The sequence below is a fragment of the Sceloporus undulatus genome, chromosome 1 (genome assembly GCF_019175285.1).
Source record: "Sceloporus undulatus isolate JIND9_A2432 ecotype Alabama chromosome 1, SceUnd_v1.1, whole genome shotgun sequence".
Lineage (NCBI taxonomy): Eukaryota > Metazoa > Chordata > Lepidosauria > Squamata > Phrynosomatidae > Sceloporus > Sceloporus undulatus.
This window is the reverse complement of record NC_056522.1, coordinates 178,182,253-178,204,721: the sequence shown is the minus strand read 5'-3', so window position 1 is coordinate 178,204,721 and position 22,469 is coordinate 178,182,253. Positions and strand designations below refer to the sequence as shown.

Sequence of the window (22,469 nt, the reverse complement as noted above, 5' to 3'; positions counted from 1 at the left end):
GAGTAATTAATAATGAATAATTTAGCCAATGATTTCCACCTCATTTCATGTTTTCACAAAGCAACTGCTCAGATTATTGAATTTTGTCAAAAACTATTTTTTGACAGACTCCCTATAAACCACACTACTTCTGCAAACAGCTTAAAATAACAGATTTTGGTGCTGCTTCTTTAAAAGGTGAACGGCACTGTATTATTAAAAATAGAAACTCACATGGTATTCTCCTGCCTGGATGAGAATAAGGGTTAGATATCAGCTCCTTAGAACTCAAAGGAAAATACAAGGAGGAAGATAGGATCTATGATGCCCAAGGTTTATTAAATGCTGTTCTCTCCACTTTCCCATACAACACTGGCAGTCTTTCCAAATTGTTTTCAAATTAATATTGGTATGCCTGTTATCATTACCAGTGGGAAATTTTCAATGGAAAGTTATATCTAAGAAAATTATTTGGGAGCTCTTTATTGATTATTTAATTATTATTAATATTATTAATATTAATATTGATAATTTAACTTTTGTTTCCTTATAAAGCTTATCATCCAGGTGCTTCGGTGGTAAGATGTAAGATGGTAACGTTTCTGTGAATATGGACCCTGTGCACACACTTTTGTGTACTAAAAACAAACTTGTTTTCTGTGACTTAGGTCAACAAAACTATTTCCAGGAATCAGCCTTCATTTACTGCTCAGACCTGCAACAGGAGTATCACAGTATTAACCTGTTATGGCAAGGATTTTTTTTTTTTGCTCTGTGCATTGGAACGGAGTGAAGTTCATTTTCTGGCAGAAAGAAAAAAAAAAACAGAGATAGATGTGAGTAACAGCTGCCACGGGTCTCTTGGGCTTCAGAGGTACAGCATAAAAGAGTGAACTAGCTGGGAAATTTATTGGCAACATCAGGGGGCAAGATTCACAGGTGGATGCAGGACAACAAAGCTATTTAAACTTCAGCAGATCCCTTGAGTAATTCCAAAGTGCTGCTTATATTCTCCAAGCTGGGCTGTTGGCAAGTAAGATTTACTTCAAGGCAAAGAAAATCTTGTGGAATTTGATTCCTCTTTTATGACTAGACAGGCAGAGCTAATGTATTTTTACATGTAGGCAATTAATTTCAGTAGACTTAATTCCAGAGCTAGAATAGAAGACTTCTAGGTTGTGGATTATGAAATGTTGAGCTGGATCATTTTAGAAGGGAGAGGAATCTTTGGATCCAGTTGAATACCATAACCCTTGCTATCTCTTTGTTTTGATTTGATTAAACATTGCAATCAGAGTTAGGATGCATTACAATTTTGAATTACAGTGTCTAGAATCTTCCAGCCATCTTATCAACCTTACTAGGAAGCCTTGTTGGTAAGAAGATTCTGGGAGATGTAATCCAAAAAGTACTTTTAAAAATCTCTGATTAGAATTTTATTTTAAAACTGTGTTTTGCTTTTGAAAAAGATGAATAATATTTGGAAAGTACAGAGTATTTTTTCAACATGATTTTTTTTAATATGCTCTGTCTTTTCATATAGGTGCTTCCTTAAGCCCTTCAAAAATTAAATTTTATATGTAAGTTAGTCTGCAGAAGATTGCCAGCTGAGGTTTTCCTGGAGAAATTACTTACTCTGCTAACTTTCTTTTCATTAATGCCAATTTCTTTCCAGGAAAGTGTTTCAAGATCTAAAATTTATGCCCTACTACTATTAAAAATGTTGCTTGCATTAAAACATTTTTATTTAATTTAACACTTTCTAGAATTAGCCTTTCCTTCTGTGGTTGACAAATTAGATAAGTATGCTATAAAATATCCAGTAAAAATTAATTTTTTGCAAGTGTCACAATTAGATTCAAGTGTTTCAAATTACTCTCTATCTACAGGATGGAGCATGTTCACAACAGACTGCTTTGGTTACCTCCAAGCTGCTTACTGTTACTGTATGTCTATTATATACTCCATACTAAGCTGTAGTTGTTGTTGTTGTGCCTTCTTATGGTGACCCTAGGGCAAACCTATCACATGGATTTCTTGGCAAGATTTATTCAGAGGGGTTTTTGCCCTTGCCTTCCCCTGAAGCTGAGAGTGTGTGATTTTCCTAAGGTCACCCAATGGATTTCCATGGATAAAAAGGGATTTGAATCTGGCCTCCAGAATCATAGTCCAAATGCTCAAACTAGTAAACCACACTGGTTTTGAAGAATAGTGGAGGATAGGAAGTCTTGGAGATATCTCATCCACAGGGTTGCCATGAGTTGAGATTGACTCAAGGGTGGTTAACAACAACAACAAAAGGTCAAAATGCCTGAGTTCAGGAGCAAGGGTTTCTCAGTGGTGGCAGCAAACTGCAAATATCCATGTAAGGAAACAGAGGTGGGGAACCACTCCTGTTTCACCCTCTCTGAAATTTCTTCCTCAAAGAACCATTTGTAGGATATAATGGCTGCTATTTTAATACAAATGTTATTAGACAGGAGTGTTTAGTTATTAGAAAGGAGTGTTTTATTTATTTATTTACAATTATGTTTCTGTGTTACAGTTTAATTACTTATTATTTTTGAATGTGACTTTATTAGCTATTCTAATGGTAGAACATAATCTGAAATAACTAAACAAAATTAATAAAACAGACAAAACAGTGTATAATGTTGTTTGATATGATGTATTTATACTAACAGAAATGTCCATTTCAAAATTATTTTAGAGGGGACTGACAAGATGGAAGACAGGGAAAAGAATCAGCCAAAGGCAAGAATGGCTGCATCTGCACCGCGGAAACAATCCAGTGTGACACCACTTCAATTGCCATGGCTGAACACTATGGAATTCTGGTAACTGGACTTTGTTGCAGCACTGGAGATCTCTGACAGAGGAGGCTAAATGTCTCACAAAACTACAGTTCCCAGAGTTCAATAGCATTGAGCCATGACAGTTAAAGTAGTGGATTAAACTGGTTATTTCTGCAGTGCAGATGCAGCCAATGACTGCTTTACCAGCAGCATACATTATTTACCATAACACTATACTGTATCCTGGATACTTCTCTGCATGTAACATATTCCCCACATGTGAAGTCAAAGACTTTCATGGCTGGCATCCATAGTTTTTTGTGGGGTTTTTTTTGGGCTATGTGGCTATGTTCTAGAAGAGTTTATTCCCGATCTTTCACCAGCATCTGTGGCTGGCATCTTTAGAGAATGTACTCTCCTAGAACATGGCCACAGAGCCCAAAAAACCCACAAAAAACTATAATATTCCCCACACTTTCTTCCTAAACACACACACGCACATACACACAACTGGTGGCCTTTTGCAGTTTCATTCATCTAGCCCTACAAGATTTTATCCTTTCTCCCCACATTAAGAAAATGATACAGTATTCCAAATCTAAACCCTGACATTATGATACTTAAGAAGAACTCACCAAGATCCCAACCTGCTATTGCTTTCAATTCTGACTGTTGAAGAGTGATTGAATTTTACAGGAATTTACTAGGCCCCCTTTCTACTTTATAATCCATCTTCTCTCCAAGGTGCTGAAAAAGAGGAGCCAAAGAGAACATTGCCTTACTTTACCTCCTGAAAATTCAAGCAATCCTGTTCAAAGGATTGTCTTGAATTTTTCCAACAGAAACTTTTATTCTAAGCTACTGACAGCATGCTTTGAGTAGAGTGAAAAGAATCATGTTTGTAGTTCTTGTTGCTGCAGTCATTACTATCATCACTACCACCACCACCGTTGACTATAGACAATACAATATATGAGAACATATTCATATGGCCCAGTCTCAATCTGATTTTCAGAGCTCCAAGGCTATTGGAATTATTCCAGACGTCTGCCTACCTAGAAGGACAGAACCTAAGCACAACCATTATGTAACTGGCCTACTCTAACCACTAGCATCACCACCCACTGGCAGCTCAGTATTACAGATATGTCAACAGAGATGTGAGAGCTGCTGAAAAGCTTCATATTCTCACATTCTTCCCAAATTACAGTACCATGGATGCCATCTACATTGCAAAGGGAAAATAGGGCAGTAATTGTCAGCATGCTTAATGCAAACAACTAAGTTGAAAATGAAGTGGCCAGAAGAAATACACTGGTGTCATTTGCATTTTATCCATGTCCACTACATTTTTTATTTGTACTTATAAGATCGATTGACATTAATTGACCCATTACAATGTATCAGTCTAAAAAAACTGCTTCATAAAAGTCAAGCTGTTGGTCCACCTAGCCCAGTATGATGTGAACAGAATCCAGGTCTCAAGCAGGAGACACTTTCCCACATCTTTTCAAACTGGAAATAATGGGTTATGGGATCTCTTGCATACAAAACATATGCACTGCCACCAAACAGTTGCACAATCTGACCCTACCAGAGAGAGTGAGAGAAAAATATCAAGATTGTAGGTAGAAAAAAGGCAGCTCAGACTGTGGAATAAAACTATACTGTTAGAAATAAGATCAAATAGTCGCTTCATGAAATAGCATGATTAGAGCAATGTTACCCAAAAATGAAACTAACAGAAATAAATTGTATTTTGTATGATAATAGAGATTGTACAAGAAGAGATGGGGGCTTTGCGTGTTTCCCACCCTTGATCTAAAAGAAGGTCTTCACACTACAGACTAAGCACTTCTTTAAAATTATTCTGTTTCCCCATTTATTTTTTATTCTTCCACCTAGACACAGCAATTACTGTCTGTGTCATTTAATTACATGCCACTGATGTATATTAATATGATAATTATGAGTAGTTTTTTAAAAACAATCTTTGAAAGTTGTCCTTGGAGATAATAGTGCAATTAAGAAGTGTTACTAAAGAAACAGAATGCTGCTGTTTTGATACTAGCACTTCCGCACAGTTTCAATTTGGAAATGCCCACACTCTGGACTGGATCCAGATTCAGTCATGCTTTACAGCAGACTTCTTTAAATCAATGGTACTTATGTCACTTATCACCAACTTAACTCCCACTAATTTCAGTAAGTCCATGAATGAATATGAATCCAACTTTATGGACATAAATGTGGGCATCGGAGAAATCAGAAAGGATAATTAAGGAATCTCTTGTAGAGAAAAATATTCAGGAATGTTTACTCTTTAATTTCATGCCTTTTATCACAAGCTGTCATATTAGCATCTGTTTCCTAAAGGATCTTTTAATATAGTGAAAAATAAGTAAAGATTATGTATCATAACAGTGTGTATTATGTCTCAATAATGTGTATCTCACACTTACTCAACCAGAGTACTGCTAGTATACTGAAATCTATTGCTTTGAATATTTATAAATAATTTTCTCACTCTTATGGTCAGCAATATGAGCTTCAAAGTGTATCTCCCAGAATTAAAAAAAAATAAATTGCAAAGAAAAAGATCTGTAAAGTGACAGTATTTCAAACGTAATAGTCTTAGACAAACTGAGGCTGAAATTCTATGCCCTTTTACTAGGGATTAAGGGCCTTTATAGACAGGCTGCTAAACGCCGTCCCTTTGAGGCCTGGAGGGAGGCTGTGGCAACCACACACCATGGCCTCTGGAAGGAGCAAAAAGAAGCCCCAAAAAGGGGCTTCTTTTTGCATCCCCAAAAGAGCGTCATAAGCACTGCGGTGTGGCATCATGATGCCTCTTCCATGCAGTGCCATTTGGGCAGTGCACCCGATGTGTGTCATCATGGGACGTGCCATGTGGAGAGGCGTGTGCCATGTTGGCAGCCAGTTGATGCGGTAAGGGCTTTGAGCATGCGAACGCTCAGCCCTAATCGCGCATACAGGCCGGCACAAAGTGCCAGTCTGTACAGCCCCTAAGCTCCCATGAACTCAGAAGAACTTTGCAGAGAAATGAGAAGCAACTAAATCAGTGTTTCTCTCAATCCATCTGATTGAAAGGTCCTAATTGCCAATAGGAGGTTTGTCAAAATATCAGAATCATTTCTTGATATTTGAAAGGCTTCACAAAAAGTGTTGTTGTGTACCTCCAAGTCATTTCCGATTTACAGAGACCCTAAGACAAACCTATCATGGATTTTCTTAGCAAGATTTGTTGAGAAGGAATCCTTGCCTTGCCTTCCTCTGAGGCTGAGAGAATGTGACTTACCTAAGGTCCCTCAGTGTTTTCCATGGCCTAGCAGAGATTCAAACCTTAGTCTCCCAAGTCATAGGCCAATGCTCAAACCACTACATCATGCTGGCTCTTGTGAAAAAGTGTTCTGGAAGTAATTACTCTTTTTATCAGTATAAATGTTACAAGTAAAGAACCACATAGTAGTAGCTAAAGCACCAAACAATAAACCAATCCAGTCAAGCATTTATCATGTGCACAGATGTTACATCATCCTCATCAACTGCATCTATTATGTTTACCTTAACATGTAGCAAGCTTCAGCTAAAATCACCTTGTGCATTTGCCCTGTACCATCAAAACATAGGCTTTATGGCCCATGGGGTAGTCCATACTGGCAAAAAAAAGTGCCTTCTAACCACTTCGAAAGCAAGGTATTTAAACAATGCAAGAGGGAAAACCAGGGGGGAAGTGAAACAAAGCTGTGCTTTGGGGCTAAAAACTGGAACAAAAAGACGTCAGGATACTCCAACTCAAAGTGAAAAATGGGTTTCATCACACTAGCCCTGAACCAGCACAGTAGTACGGCAAAGCAAAATGGTGATCGCCAATAATGCCATGGATGTAATTACAACATACACAAACCAGATAGTCCAATAGGAGGCATGGGGTGAAGAGGGATGAAGGGGCATGTATGAGGGGCCTCCATGATTCTGCTTTGCCAGTGTATCACTGGGCACTGATGGTACATCATATGTGCAACTTGTTTGGCCAATCATACAGGAGGGTGTCCAATGGAATGGCATCTGGGCAGGAAGAGGAAGGTAATTGGAGGTCACAGGTGGTGTATTTTTGTGATGGTGCACATACATGGTGGGGAGGTAACAAAAAAAAAAATAACCATGCAGCACATGGGTGTTCAGCTTATCTTGGGAGCAAGCCGAATGGACAGGGGGGTTTGATTCACTTTCAGAAAACCCAGGATCAAGCCATTTTTTTCCTGCCCACCTGTTCTGGCCTCTAATTACAAATACATTTGTAGACCATTATTACAATGATCTGAATGAAGAAATCAATGATTCATATAACTGGAAAAATCCAAAGTGGTTTGCAGGGAGTTGTGGTCTTGGAGCATGGGCAGTATTATTCACCTCTTTCACTGCTTTTCAAATGTAGATAGGCAGTGGTATAATAGATGTGTACTCAGAATTCTATTGTAATAATCTGTTCTATTACAATGCCCTATCTTCCTAGCGTTTTCAACAAGGGTGGGGAAATTACTCCTTGAGGGGCACATGAGCCTCTAGTCCCTTGTTTGCAGGTCTGAAGCCCCCAGACATTCCAAAAGCCTTCACACAGACACACAGACAACACACTTTTAGAGGATTCTTCACCCTAAACCACTAAGCAACAGTGGTTCCCTGACCCTCTCCCAAAACAAAACAACAGGAAATTATCCCCAAATAAAATTGGAAATGGCATCATGTCACTTCCACTTTTGCCACTGCAATGCACTCCACCAGGGATACAGGGAATGAAAAAATAGTTCATTTCCAGTGTAAGTATCCACTCCTCCTGAAAGTGTTGATTTCAAAGAAATGTATTTTATCTCTTTTTGTATCCTCGCTGAATGTATCTACATTCTTGGGGTTGGTGAAGATGTGGGGAGAAAAGTAATAGGGGGAAATGGGGCAACCAATATGTAGAATCTATAAAGAGGTAGCTGTGGGAAGGCCAATGACCCTTTCCCCATTACCAACAAGCATTTTAATTTGAACAGTCCCAAGAAGGACCTCTCTGTCACAATAATTTGCCACAGAGATTTCATTCTTCATAAGCTGTCACCCTTCTCCTTAAGAACAGCAGCTTAGTATGCAAAGGTTTACTTTGAATTCCAGTAACAATATTGGCAGCAGTAGTTGTCTCATGTAGGGCAAGTGATGTCCCAGCAAAGCTTGTGGACTCCAGTTTTATAACACCCAAGAGAGGGAATATCCTTTCACCTGTCAATTAGCATTGACAAATCCACCTCTTTATGAACTGAGCTACATCTGTTATGACCTTTGAAAAGCTCTGTTCCTTTCCTACACAGACAGCGCACAGTGGGTGTGAAGGTTACTGGATGCATACGCCCAATACTTCTACTACAGTAGACTATACATCTCAAATTATTGCTGGCCCCTATCCTGGATGCTTGTGATGCATTGCTTAGTTCCTGTTGAAAAATTCAAGACCCATCTTCATCCTTCTAGGTGGCCTGTAATACTTAACAAGTGCATTAGGAAAAATTGCTATCATTCAGTTCCATAAGGCTGATGGAAGGACAAATTAAATAAGGCAAGAATAATATATTGTCCATATTATAAACAAGTATAGGAGGATTCTTAAATGATTTAATTGTTTAATTATGAATTGCAAATTAATTAAACAGAAATTCAACATTAGTGTCCCATACAGTCACAAAGGTATCTGACCACAGCCTGCTTGCTGGTTTATTTGTTTTTGTCCATTTGACAAAATTATTTCGATTCAAAGGAACTGAGCTTCTGCTGCCTTTGATAAAATAGTTGGTAATAACTGCCTTTTCACACCTGTGTACACCATCTTTGTTGCTTCATACACTCAAGATTGTACACTTTTGAAAGCTTCACCCTCTATTGTTCTAAAGCCGTAGAAATATTCAGTCCTGCCTAGTTCAACATGTGAAAAAAGGAAAAAAAAAATTGTCAGTCGCCCTTCTGTTTTCATGGGAGATCCTCATTCCGGACCCCACCCCCCACCTCCCACCAAGAAAACAAAACGTTGCAAGTATTCATGTCTCACTTGGCTTCAATGGCCATGCACATGGCCCACGGGCGCCTGCACCATTTTGTCCCCTGGCATTTGCCATTCATGAAGCCAAGGGACGCAAATGGTTAGACCATAAACACTGAGGGACAAATGTACATACAAGTATTGGCTAATGAGCAGTTTGAAAAAAAAACGCATTTAAAGAGGAATTCTGGTTAGAGTTCCAAAGTAACTGTTAGTTGCAGTTATGATTTTGGAGTAATTTCCCCACTTCTCTAAAGCAACTAGTTACTTTTAGTTACTTTTAAAACACTAGAATATATGTTGTTAGTTTGTGGGACAAAGCACATATCCATTTTGGTGTTGCCTCAGTACCCATAACAGAATATGTGGCTGCAGCACAAGGCACAGCATGAGCCAATACTTGAACCATGCTATGGATGCAAGCTACAGGAAAAGAGATTCCACCTAAACATTAGGAACTTAGAGCTGTCCGACTGTGGAACATACTCCCTCAGACTGTGGTGGAGTCTCCATCTTTGAGAGTTTTTAAACAAAGGCTGGATGGTCATCTGTCAGGCATGCTTTGATTGTGAGTTCCTGTATGGCAGGGGATTGGACTGGATGGTCCTTGTGGTATCTTCTAATTCTATGATTCCATGATTCTTCAGCATTTAGTGAAGGTACACTGTCATAATTGTAAAAGTAAGTTACACTCATAAATAATGTAACTTAGCTAGCCCTTGGAAAAATATTTTACTCCAAGTAACCAGTTACTGCCAAATATATTTAATTTCAAGTAACCAGTTACTTCCACGTTAGAAGGTACAGCGGAAAGAATGTTATACTAAGATATGTGAAATCCAGATTCCAATCCCAATGAGGAATGAAACTCACTGAGTGATCTTGGGTCAGTCATTTTTTTCTCAATGTCATCTGGGGAGCAGGAGACCCATGTATGCTGTCTTGAGCTCAATGGAGGAAAGGCAGAAATATTTATTTTAAAAGGACTTCTTTTTTTACAGACTTTTAATAAGACACAGACACGAACTTTGGTTTTTTACCCCTCTAAAAGAGACTCACCATGCAAATCCATGGTGTACATTATGGTTCTTACAGAACTTTTACAGTCTGGAGCTTATCACATGAAGGCTGGAGTCGGGATGTGGGATGGAGGTGGGGATTATTACATGCTAAATCGCTGCCTAATCACCATCCACCATCAGCCCGGGTTCAAGGCGGGTCCCAGCCATGCTCCGCCAGCACTTTTTTGAAGTCAGAAGTTTTCTGGATCCAGGCTGATGGCAGCTGGCAATGAGGCAGCAATTTAGCATGCGATAATTCCCACCTCATCCCATGTCCCGGCTCCAGCCTGGGAGGCTTGAGACGGTTTTAAAGTTCATGAGATAAGCTCCTCTGTTACTTCCACCAGATTAGGAACAAAATCTTATTGCTTTCTTTGGTTTTCAGTGAGTCACTGTACAGACAGCTGTATTTTATTTGGTCTACAAGAATGTAGTGTTAAACAAATTGTACATATTCCCAATTTAACCAAACAGCAAGTGGATGGCATGACTGTGATACAGGTTGGAGTCCTGAGAGTGTTTGATTTCTGGGAAGGAATGCGTTTCACCATGATTTCCTAGGGTATCAATTGACAAGCCTCTGCCCCAGACTTGTTTAACATAACAAGGCATAAAGAAATCCAGTAGAATCTTTGAGACTAACTGATTTATTCTAGCATAGGTTTTCATGGACTTCTGTCCCTTTCATCAGATGCATGGAGTCATGAGTGTCGTATTAATAGCTGACTGATTACTGTTTACACTTATCAATTATTATTTCTGCAATAACCAAGCCAATGAAAATGTCCTGAGCTATCAGAAGTTTCTAGTATGAACCTGGCAGAGCTGAATGGGCTCAGATGGTAAATGATACAAGACAGCAGGAGTAAATATTCTTGCAGAACGAAATCTAACAGGTAGTACAAATCAGATAACTCACAGATCTTTGAACACTGTAGTTCCTAATTAGCTAAAGGAACAAGAGTGTTGATTATATATGATGCAGAAATATGTGATGGTGATGAGATATGATGCAGAAAGAAATTCAATATGAAAATAATTATTTGTTGATCGTGTGTGTGTGTGTGTGTGTTAACAAACCCAAAGATGAGGGAAACTTTATTAAGTATGCATTTGTCCTTCTATCTTGTTTTCAAAGAGATCTTTTGGGGGGGAAACATTAGGTCATAAAACTTCACAAAAATATATTCATGCTATAATTCAGTCTACAAAACCAACATCTCTCAGCAAGAATACTGTTTCTTTTTAACTTGACAGACACTATGTATAACTGAAGCAGCTAAAAAGTACACGTGCCCTTCTCGAATGGTAAATTTAATGGCATAATTTCCAAAATCATTCAATTTCTGTTTGATTATGAAGCAAAGTTTTTGACTGTTCTACTCATTACTACCAGCCACAACAGAAGTCTCTTCTATTACGTGGCACGTTCTTAATGTTAGTACTACAAGTGAAAGTTGGGAGGGAAGGTGATGGACAACAGCCTAGGCAGTGAGAGAACACAAGTCCTTGTAAGTATATAAAAACCTTGACAATTAAGGGAAACGGCTTGTTGTATGCCTTCAAGTCATTTCCGATTTATAACAACCCTAAGGTAAACCTGTCACAGGGTTTGTTTGCTTGATTTTTAGTAAGATTTGTTCACAGGGGGTCCTGTCTTTGTCTTCCTGTGAGGCTGTGTTTGTGTGATTTGCCCAAGGTCACCCAGTGGGTTACCAAAGCTGACTGGGGACTTGAACCCTGGTCTCCCAAGTCATAGTCCAGTGCTGAAGCCACTACACCACCATGGCTCTCGTATACATGATAAAAGTATACATGAGCGAAAAACTAAATGACATCAACTTTAATCATGGAGGAAATTTCCTCAACCTTTGTCATTTGGGCTGGCAAATGCGTAGATATTGGGGGCAGGCAGTTAAATCCCATTTCACTCTACATGCCGATTGAGGAAAGTGTAAATTAATGCTGGAGCTGCAACCATGGCATTGCGATTGCCTGAAAGTTATTGTTCTGCTGTTCTATTCAAGTAAGATACTACCAAGTACTATTCCACAAAGCTGCTGGCATTTGGTTGTACAGAAATGCCCATTGAAAAGCTAAGGTAACAATCTGTAAGCCATTCTGGGAACCTTTGTGGCTGAACAGTGGGGCATAAATACTCTAAATAAATAAGGTAGAGTAAGATAGAGTAAATAATATGTTTTATTTTAAACGAGAAGGTGCTACGAAAAGGGAGCGACGAAGTTCCCACAAGAAACAGAACATTTATTCTAATTAGTGGTCAGCTTGTTGGTTATGAAAGCTGCCACAAGTATAACTGCTGGCTCTTGTTCACATTCCCAAACAATGTGCATGTCTGATGCTTAGCTATAGCTCTCAGGTTTTGGTGGCCACTGATAACTTTTTCTTCCATTAATTTGTCTCATCCACTCTTAAGACTGCTCAAGCTGATGGCTTTCTGTTTAGTTAACTCCCCAACCTCACTCCAGTTCAGTAGACGACCATGGATTCCAGTACTGGGTGAAAGAGGGAAACATTTCTCTGTCCATATTCTCAATATAAGGCACTGTCTGCCCTTATTCACACTTTTCTCAGCTAAGCATCCCCAAATGTTTAGAATCTTTTCTCACAGAGGGGTTCCATTAGTTCTTTGATTTTTTTTCTCCAACATCCTTTCTGATTAATGTAATGCTCAAAAATGAATGCAGTATTCTAACTGTGATCATAAGGGCAATATTATAAGATCATAAACACTTGTCAAGTATATTTTTGATTCCTCTTATATTAATGTTCAGTGCAGAATGCAGCCATACATTGCATCAATCTCTGTTATCTACCAGGAATTTTTAAATTTTATTTTATTTTATTTTTTGGATAATCACCAACAGTTCAGAACCTATCAGTGTATATTTCAAGTAGGATTTTTGCCTCAATGTTCATCATTTTATAGTTGCTATTTCAAAACTTATTTACTCAGATTTGGAGAAATCCCCTTGGAGCTCTTTTTTTTTCTGTTCTAATCTGTTTTAATCACCCTAAATGATTTTGTATCATCAGCAAATGAGACCACCTCACTGCTCAGCCCTAACTTCAAAACAAGCTGGCTGGCCCCAAGTCTCCACTATGAGAACGGATAATTTGTTCCTACTTTTTTCTGCCTGTTCTTTAACCAATTTCCAATCTAGAAGAAGACTTCTCCTCTTAACTCATGACAGCTTAATTTGCTCAGGAATCTTTTGAAAGTCCATGTAAACAACATTTGTCAGACCAGTCCTGTCTACATGTTTTTGATGCCCTCAAATAATTCTAAACATTTAGTGAGAAAGGACTTACCTTTCCCCAAGCCATGTGGATGGGGAGGGGGTCAACAGAGCCCTTTTAAATTCTTGAGCATTAAATGTGTGCAATACTTTCCACAAATTCACCCATAAAAGACATTGAGGTGAACAGTTTGAAATTTCCTGGAATCCCCCTCCCCATCCCTTTTTGAAAATAAAAATCAATTTTATAGTGCTATTTCCATTCACAGGGTAGAACATCATATAAGGCTCACATTTGGAGTCTTTAACAACTCTTAGATGATGCCGTCTTAGATGATGCTATGCGATTTCTTTTTTAAAATCCTCATTAAGGTCTAGAACATTTTCTTTTGTCACTTCTGTTTGCCAAAAATTTCTCAGACCACTCCTACAAGTATCAGATCTTGCTTATATATCTGCCCTACATCTTCTGTAGTAAAACATTCAGTTTTTCTGCAGTCTCTTTGTGCACTTTCAACTCTATATTCATTCAGTAGTCCAACTGCTTTATTAGCAGTCTTGCTTCAACTGATGTATGGAAAGAATTCTTTATTTTTGGTCATGATGCTCAACATCTCTCCTTTCATTCTGTATTCTCTGTTCATGTTTCCTTTCTGCCAGCTTGTATTCCAATGAGTTCTCCTGATATGGACAAGAATTTTCATTCCTCAAGGAAACCTTTTCATCTCTAATGTGTTCTTGGACATTATATGTTAATCATGCTGCTGATCGTTTTGACTTTTTAATCTCTTTTCTGACCTCTGGTATACATTCTAACTGAGCCTTTATTACTGTGGTTTGAGTGACCTATACATATTACGAGTTCTTTGTTACCCCCAAACAAAAGTAGAAATGTCTATTAACTATTTCTCCATTTTTAAAGTATTTTTTTCTCTGTCTCCCTCTTTCTTCCTCTCTTTAGCAAGATATACAAAATGCAAAGACTCTCAAAGATGTTTGACCATATTCTACATATGCTCAAATGCATATGCAGGAAGTCTTCTTGTTTTCTACCACAACTATGACATTTTCCACCCATGCTTTATTTCACATATGTGATCTGGAGTTCACTTACTGTTAGATGTTGGAACAGCCATGCCCTCATGATATTTGTGGCTACCTTGGGAAAGATGCCACGCTTTTTATGTCGCTTTTTGTCCTTATCTGGATCATCATCATCACCTGTGCTGGGAGAAGCTACACTGTTGTCCAAGCCGTCACCTGTAAATATAGTGAATCAAATTTTTGACTTTTGCTATCTTGAGGTACCTTCAACTGAAGACTGATTGGTGTAGGTGTTTTATAATTTAAATGTGTAACTGGCAATTAAAATATGAGAACTGAACATTACTTCACACTGTATTTCATGGGTGGAAATAATGGTGTCAGTTTGTTTCTGGTTTATAATGCAAAAACACACATAGATAAGTGCACTGGCCATTTCTCTGTTTAATTAGATGCTCACGTTAAACCTACTTTTTTCTTCTACATGGACACAGATTTTAAAAGCAGAATAAAAATGCACTGCTTTATGTGTGATTTCACAACCACCTTGTTTGTGAGCAAATCAAAATCTGAATCCATAGTCTGTTTCCCCACCCCCTATAAAACAAAAGCAAAAAAACCAAAACCCAGATAGTTCAAAGTCTGTATCAGTACATTAACAATATTCCAATTAATCCATCCAAATCACCTGATACCTCTAAAGACATTTGGCTACTCAGCCTACAGTTTTGAGGACATTACTCTTCTTGCCTACTGCCCTTATAAATAATTTTCAACAGTTCTAATATTCAGAATCCAAATTTGAAGTATAAATAACTGTTTCAATAAAGACATTGCATGAGACACTCTGAATATATGTGATCGCCTAATGCAAGTTGCTATCCTTGGTCTCACCAGTTTGGTATCATCCACTCTGGCTGGCAACAGCTCTACAAATGTCTTTCTTAGCCATATCTGGAGATGCTGGGGAATAAACCTGGACAGCATCTTCTCTGCCACTAAAATATAGCCCCTGCATAAGATGTGTATGATCTTACGCACCTCCAATTCTCCTTCATTTCAAAAATGTAACTAGTCAATTACCTTTTGCAGATGAAAATACCACCACCACCACCCTGAAAGCACAACTACATCTATTTCTACATTATATTTATGTACAATCATTCTAATCATGGTCTCAAATACTGCTTAGTAGGATGAATCATGAGAGATGTCTGAGGAAATTATTCTTTGCAAATTTCAATGTACACTGTCTCTCAGACTAATGTAATGATCTTGCACTCCTCTGAATCCTATGGCACAGGTCTGGGGCCAAAAAGGTACCAAAGTACAATAAAAAGGATCACTCTAACATAAATATGGTAAAAATGAAAATTTTAGATTAAAAAAAATCATAAATGTGTATTTCAGAAGAAAATAGGGCTAAATAATATTTAAATACTATTTTTTCTGCTGATTCTAAATTAATGCAGAAACAGGGCAGAATAGACTGCGAATTAAGGCATTTAGAATTGAAAAAGAGAAATGGACTGATCTAGCCATCCCCAATCAGGGTTGGACTTTGATGTATATTTGTTAAGGGCTTATTTCAGGATAACCAAATTAAGTCTGTGAATGTTTTTAATTCTACGAGGTTCTGTAAAGGTCAAGTGAAGCAGTTTATTTCCTTTATAAAAGTAGCAAGCAGTTTTGTTTACAGTATAAGCCTGGCCTATTGTTAACATTGCAACCAGCATTGCAGGAAGAGACTTCAGTTGAAGTGTGTCAAGTAGTTTAGAAGTTTGTACAATGATTGGTTTTATCCTTTCGTTATTGTCCTATGGATAGAGTGCCATCTTGGAGCTTCATTTTTCAGGAGGTCATTTTTAAGAGTGTATTATTTTTTGACGTAATCAAGTAAGCATTATCTTTAATTTCAAAACAAAAAATGATTTTAAATTATCTGTAGGAAAGTAGGGGTTGTTTTTTTTTAAAAAAAAGATGCAATGCAATCATTTAAAATAATGAACACTGACTTGGAAAAAAAACCATTAAAAGAACAGTTGTGACTGCCTTCATAAAGAGCTCTATATTTAATGAAAGGCTCAACTCCAATGTTCGTTTTTCTAAAACAGGCCCTTTATAGAAAAGACCTTAGATGTCTTAGGCTGATAAAGTCTTTGAAAGCTTTTTTATTCAGAGAAGCAATTCGCCATATAAAATAATGATTCATAAAATAAACATGAGCAAACAACTCAACAGCATTTAAATTTTCCATGTACTAATCCACTTTCTCGAGTTGAGAGGAGACCAAAGAGGGGCGGAGAAGGAGAAATCTATTAGACAGTCACTGATTAAAAATAAGGGGCTCCGAACCTAATGACATTGTCCTTTCCCCATTGCTTTTGTGCCCTATTCTTTAAAAACAAACAAATAAACAAAACTCGTTCTGTGCCCGTTTCTGCCCACGCCTACAGATTATTTTAGCAAGTGATGCCTTGTGCCTGGCTAGAAGAGAATTCATTGATAATTTATGGAAATATCTACTATAATCCAACAGAGATGACTTTTTCCAGCTTTGTGCATCAATAGATAATCAAGGCCTTAAAGCAGCCTTAGCTCCCCATTACCTCAGGCAAAAGAATTCCTGAAAGCATGCCTTCAGGGCACCTGAATTATATACTCCATTAGGAAGGGGAAAGCTTTCTGCATTCCATGTCTAACACTCCCCAGAACCTTTCCTGTTTATTTCTGCTGTATGAAAGCAGAAACATTAGGAACAGAATCTCAAACACCCCCCCCCCTTTTTTTTTTAAAGTGAAGACTTATGTAGATACAATGGAGAAACCTTTCAACCAAGAGCCAGATCACCACCACCACCCCCTTCAATCCCAGGCAGTGACCTATCCCAAATAAAAGGTTTCTGTTACATCATTAGCTCAAGCCAAAAACAGCCTTGGCTTAATGCACAGTTTGTTCTTCCTACTGTTTTTAGGCAAATACAGCTACTTTACTCCCATCTGGGAGGGAAATTACACTGCTGGGCTGTAATCTAAGACAAGGTTTTCATTGGAAGCAAATGCTTTCAATCCCATGTAAAATACTTGTGTGTGTTCAGAGAAGCTTAAAACAATAAACTCTAGTCCTGTCCAACAGCAGATAAGAGAAGGATAAGAGAGAGAGAAAAAGCATATTAATGAAATAGAGTCCTTTACAAGAAATCACTTTCATAGATTTTAATACATCACTTAACCATTTCCACTTAAAAAAGCAACAACAATTTGAAACTTGATTCGTTGGAAAGGAAAATCTCAGCTAAAAGTCTAAATAGCCTTTCCATTCACTCTGCAATTTGATATAGCCACCTCTGTAAGGTCTCTGGAGAATGCTTTTCCTCTCCTGCTTTCCCCTAGCCTACTTTTTTTTTTTTCCTTTTAAGATCATGAAGCAAAACTTGAAGAACCACTGACCAGCCACATGGTAGCAGCTATGAACCACGTTTGTGAAATGTCAGCAGTGACTTCATTCTTGAAGTTGACTTCTCCTGCCGCCAATGAAGGCAAGCTGAAAAGGTGGAAATAATCATAAAAATGATGCTAGTCCATAAACAAGCTTACAGCCTCATTAGTATAGCAGTAGGCTCCACTGGGTGATTTATGCTCGTTTTGCTGATGCCATGAGGAAATGCCATAGGGCAACTTTAGCCAACTGCTAATGGCTTTTGACAGCTTCTTAGCAACTAGTGCAAGCAACGCTGTGGCGTTTGCTAGTGACAGAAACTGAAAATGTCATATTATCTGTCCATGTGTCATGAAGTCCGTGTGGCAATTAACTAGTAGGCCAGTGACCGAGGGGCCAGAGGCTCTTAAAAATGGCCCTTGGCTATTCAAGGGCATTGCTTGAATTTGCACTGCACACATATGCACACATTTTAATGCAGAAACCTGGACTCTCACTATCATCTGCATCATGGTCACTGATAAGTTGGGCCAACACAATATCCTTTTCATCTGATGTGGAACTCCTATTTACTGTCTGTTTTAAAAACAATATAATATTATCAGAGTCGTTTTAAAATAAAGCTACCTGGATAGGATGGCTTGTAAAATACCTGGGCCCCTGTTTTTGAATACTGGGGGGAAGGGGTGCTAGCTATTTTTCTGCTCTTTCACAAATTAAGTCTAAAAGGATTTGAGATCACTGAAGCAGACTCATTGCTTGTCAAATTGCTAGGAGCATAGAAGTCTGCACAGCAACTATACACTACCTATAGGCATGTGCGCATGCACACACACACACACACACACCAGAAACCTTGTAACAAGCAAAATGAGTAAGGCTTTGCATTTCTGTTTCTATAGATCAACTCATCAAAACATTTCAGCATGACCATTTGCATTTTAAAATAATATTTAAGAATGGTTTTACAATGTTTTACCAGTTGTGATCTAGAGAAAGTGAGGAAATGAACAAATGTATTTTGTGTAACAATTCAGCCATGGGCTGTGCCTTGTGAATCTTGGGCCTATCCCCATGGAGCTGGGCAGATGACCCCTGGCAACTCCCAGACTGTCAGGCAGCTCCGATTTCAAACATACTCACCTCAAATACCTCACAGTTGCCTATTTACGCACACCCAGGCATTTAGGCTGTGCTATCTTGTTCCTTTCAAGGAAGGATAAAGCAGCATTTATTGTATTCAGGTCATTCAATGAGTCAGACTGGCCAGATCAGCAGGGGTTCCTCTCATTCAGGTCAAACCTCCACCCCTTCTCTTCCTACAACTTCCCCTCTGCTTCCCCTGGATCACCCCTTTTCTAACCTCCCTCCCTCCCTTCAAAGTCCCATATACAGAAAATGGTTTTTTTTTAAAGCTCATTGTGATTCTATTGCTCACCAACAACAAATCTTATCTTTTACCACTCATACTACCTAGCTAACGAAAGAACTGAGGAACTGTGAAGAGTAACTTATACAGTATGTGTCCCGAAATGCTTAATACAAGGGCAATATTCACAAGGAATTTTTTAAAGTAGTTTGTCTTTTTTTTTAATGCCAGTTCTCATGAATGAAATTGATAAGTAAAACCAACAGAATTTGGAATATTCTGTGTAAAAGTGACTCACTTCCATATTTGATCCTGCAATAATAATTTCCACAATTTCAGGCTTCAATATATTCTTAGCATTAAATACAACACTAATTACAACAGTAACTAGACCCAAGATCCAAACTATGTTAAATAGTAGAAGATCACTTTACAGGAAAAGAACTGTATCTTGGTCCGGGTCTCTGATGTACCATGGGACACTAACATTAGAAAACAGAACCTACTTATGTTTGATGAAGAGTTTATCTACAACTCACACATTTGGATGTTTCTGTATTTCGCCATATCCATTGGTGTTAAGCACCAGTTCTAAACAGATGATTTAGAGGGTGAATAGATGGCCCCTTTCAGCTCTGGATTGGGGCCACAGCAATTGCACACCTTTCTGGCTTTCTGCAGTGCAAAAAGGAGCCACCAAAAGCAGCTCCTTTTTGCGCCACGGAAAGGGCACCATAGCTGCCGGCGTCATGGCTTTTCAGTGCTCCTTCTGGTGTGTCATCTGGACATAGTGCCAAAGGAGCGCCATGATGCCACTCGCCATACAGTTAGGCTCACCAGCATCATGGGCGTAGGTCATGCAGATGCCATACCTCCACTCTGCCCCCAGGCTGGCGTTCAGTGCAGGTCTGTCAAGGGCTCTTACTGTTTCAAATGTCATCAAGTGGTGTTTTTTTTCCCCATTCTATATATATTTCCAGTAATCTGTGGTCACTTCTGATATAAAAACGGATGTATAAAAGGTGTATCTGGTGTAATATGATATGGTATTCAGAAAGTTAGAATACAAAGGAAGGACTCCTTCACAAAGAATGCTACAATGTTCAGGTAAAAGAAATGATGTAGCATATCACCTCATACTGTGTTGCATTAACAAATCCATGTTTTGTGTTGCATCAAGAAATCCATTTATATAATTTACATTAATTCATAGAACAACATGTTATGCACCCTATCTGTAATATTTATAAGGTATATGCAGTGAGAAAACCAGAACTATAAGAGAGAATGTTGGTGGAGGTTTTTTTAGGTGTTAATAAAGCTAGGGGCATTCTAACTACAACAGAAAGAAAGGTAAGGATAGAGAAGTAAATGTTAAGGAACCATTATCAAAACTGTTTATCATGCATAAACCTTCCTTTTTAAAAAATCACCTTTCCAATTATGCTTTCAAGCCACAGACATCCACTAAAATGTTATCTGCTCCCACACTGTGCAATTTTGTTCTCTACACAAATACATGCTTTTGATATAACTCATTTTTGAAAACACTTCATGTTCCCCATAGTTTGTTCATAAGCTGATCATTTATAACATTTGAAAGATATCCTGTATGAGTAGATAATGTGATAAATTAGATTGAAGCTTTTGGAGAAAATTCAGCTTTACAACAGGCCAGAAATTGACAAAGCACTGGAATTCACAGAGCCAAGGCACACAAGGCACAAAAGACTACATTCCAAACTCTGGCTTCTAATGATCCATTTTAAGATAAGAGTCTATATCCACCACTTTAAAGCCTTTTGTTAGAAAATATGTGAAGAAATGAGCATTAGGAAAATACCTACAGAAACTCTTAAAATGCACCCTAGACTGTAATGTGCCATTGTCATGGGAGCCTGCCAAAGTCCTTTAAGCTCCCTTCCATTTAAGCTGGTTCCTCCTCCCCCCCCCCCCCCCTCCTTCTTCTCCCAATTTTTCACACTAAAGGTCATTTTAGCCCCTTAGAAGAAGACATTTCAGTAGCACATTCTTCTGCTCAAGAATCTAATACAATAAAAGTATCTGCTCTGGTCAGAGACTATTGGATTTTAGAGTGTTGTGCTCACTTTCAGCCAAACAATAAAAAGCACATACAGACACAGTTTATGGCCCTTTAAGGTGATGCATTTTTTATTTCATTTATTTCTTTTGCATTCAACAGTGTATTTTTAAAAATGCATGGCCACATGGTTCTTCTGGTTCTTTTTCAAAAATGATAAATTTCATTTCCTCTTCCAAGAAAAATACTTTTGACTCAAAATTTTAACAATTTAGGAAAGAAGAACTTTAAATGTACAGAGACCTCTTAAGTGCTTGCAGCAGCAGGTCAACACAAGATTGGTGTTTAATTAACATATGTGACTCTGAATTACCTGCCCATTAGTTCAGATCCAGATGTCTCTTTCTTTTGCATACTAACAAAGTCTCAGATTTTTCAGGCAGCCAATGCTGTTTTTTTAAAACGCAGAGGCTGGTTTTGTTCACGACAAACCAATGAGTGTATGATTGAGGTAACTTCATGTAAAACTAATTTTAAAGTCAAATCTTAAAAATAAAAATAAAAAATCAGGACTGTCATTTCCAAAGTTGTACTTTGTTTTTGTTATCCAGACTTATCCAGATTTAGACTGTGAAAAGCAAATTTTATTTATTAATTAATTTTGTTTTGTACTCTATTGAGTATTCAACAATGAATTGGTTAAGATATGCCACATACTGCAATAGCAACTTGATGTCTTGACGAGCAATTCTGCTCAACATATTACCATGAAGACAGAGATTCTTCACACACATGCACACACACACACACACAAATCTAAACTCTGCTCTTCAAAGTTAAATTGACATTAAATGGGGGACCAAAAAGAGAGCATTCTAGAATACTGTCTTGGTACCTAAAATTTCTCACCACACTGCTAATCTCTTCCCTGCTCACCTCCAATTATACCCTAATCTACTTCTCTGTTCCCTACAAACTTACTCCAGAACGTCTGGGGTGAGGGATCTCCAGTGTTTCTTTTCAGAGTGCTCTAGGCAATACTTTAGGAGAGCACCCTTTAAGTCAAAGAATGGAAGCAAAAGGAATTTGACCAGACAACAGAAAGAGAAAATATTCGTTTTTGCATATCCATTTAATATAGTGCAGTATTCCAGAAATACTTTGGATACTGTCAATCTTTTCTTCATATTTCTTAGCATATGTAATTGGAACAATTTTTCCTTGAATTTTACAGATGCATAAAAACAGAACTTTCTAAAAGCTGACAAGTGGCTGTAAGGGTTGTGCACATCACCAAAAATTTCCCGTCACTTGTTGATTTGCAGAGGAACATGTCAACCAAGTCCATTGAAAAGCCTGGTGCCAAAGGTAATACTGTATGTAAA

At 38.1% G+C, this 22,469-nt stretch overlaps 1 protein-coding gene across 1 annotated transcript in view; it reads right to left on the bottom strand.

The window, feature by feature from the left end:
• Positions 1–22,469, bottom strand: part of LOC121925652 (homeobox protein Meis2-like) — a 144,217-nt gene that overhangs the window by 72,037 nt on the left and 49,711 nt on the right. Inside the window, exon 3 of the mRNA XM_042458051.1 lies at positions 14,307–14,452. Coding sequence (XP_042313985.1) covers positions 14,307–14,452 — 146 coding nt within the window. The remainder of the gene's footprint in view (positions 1–14,306; positions 14,453–22,469) is intronic.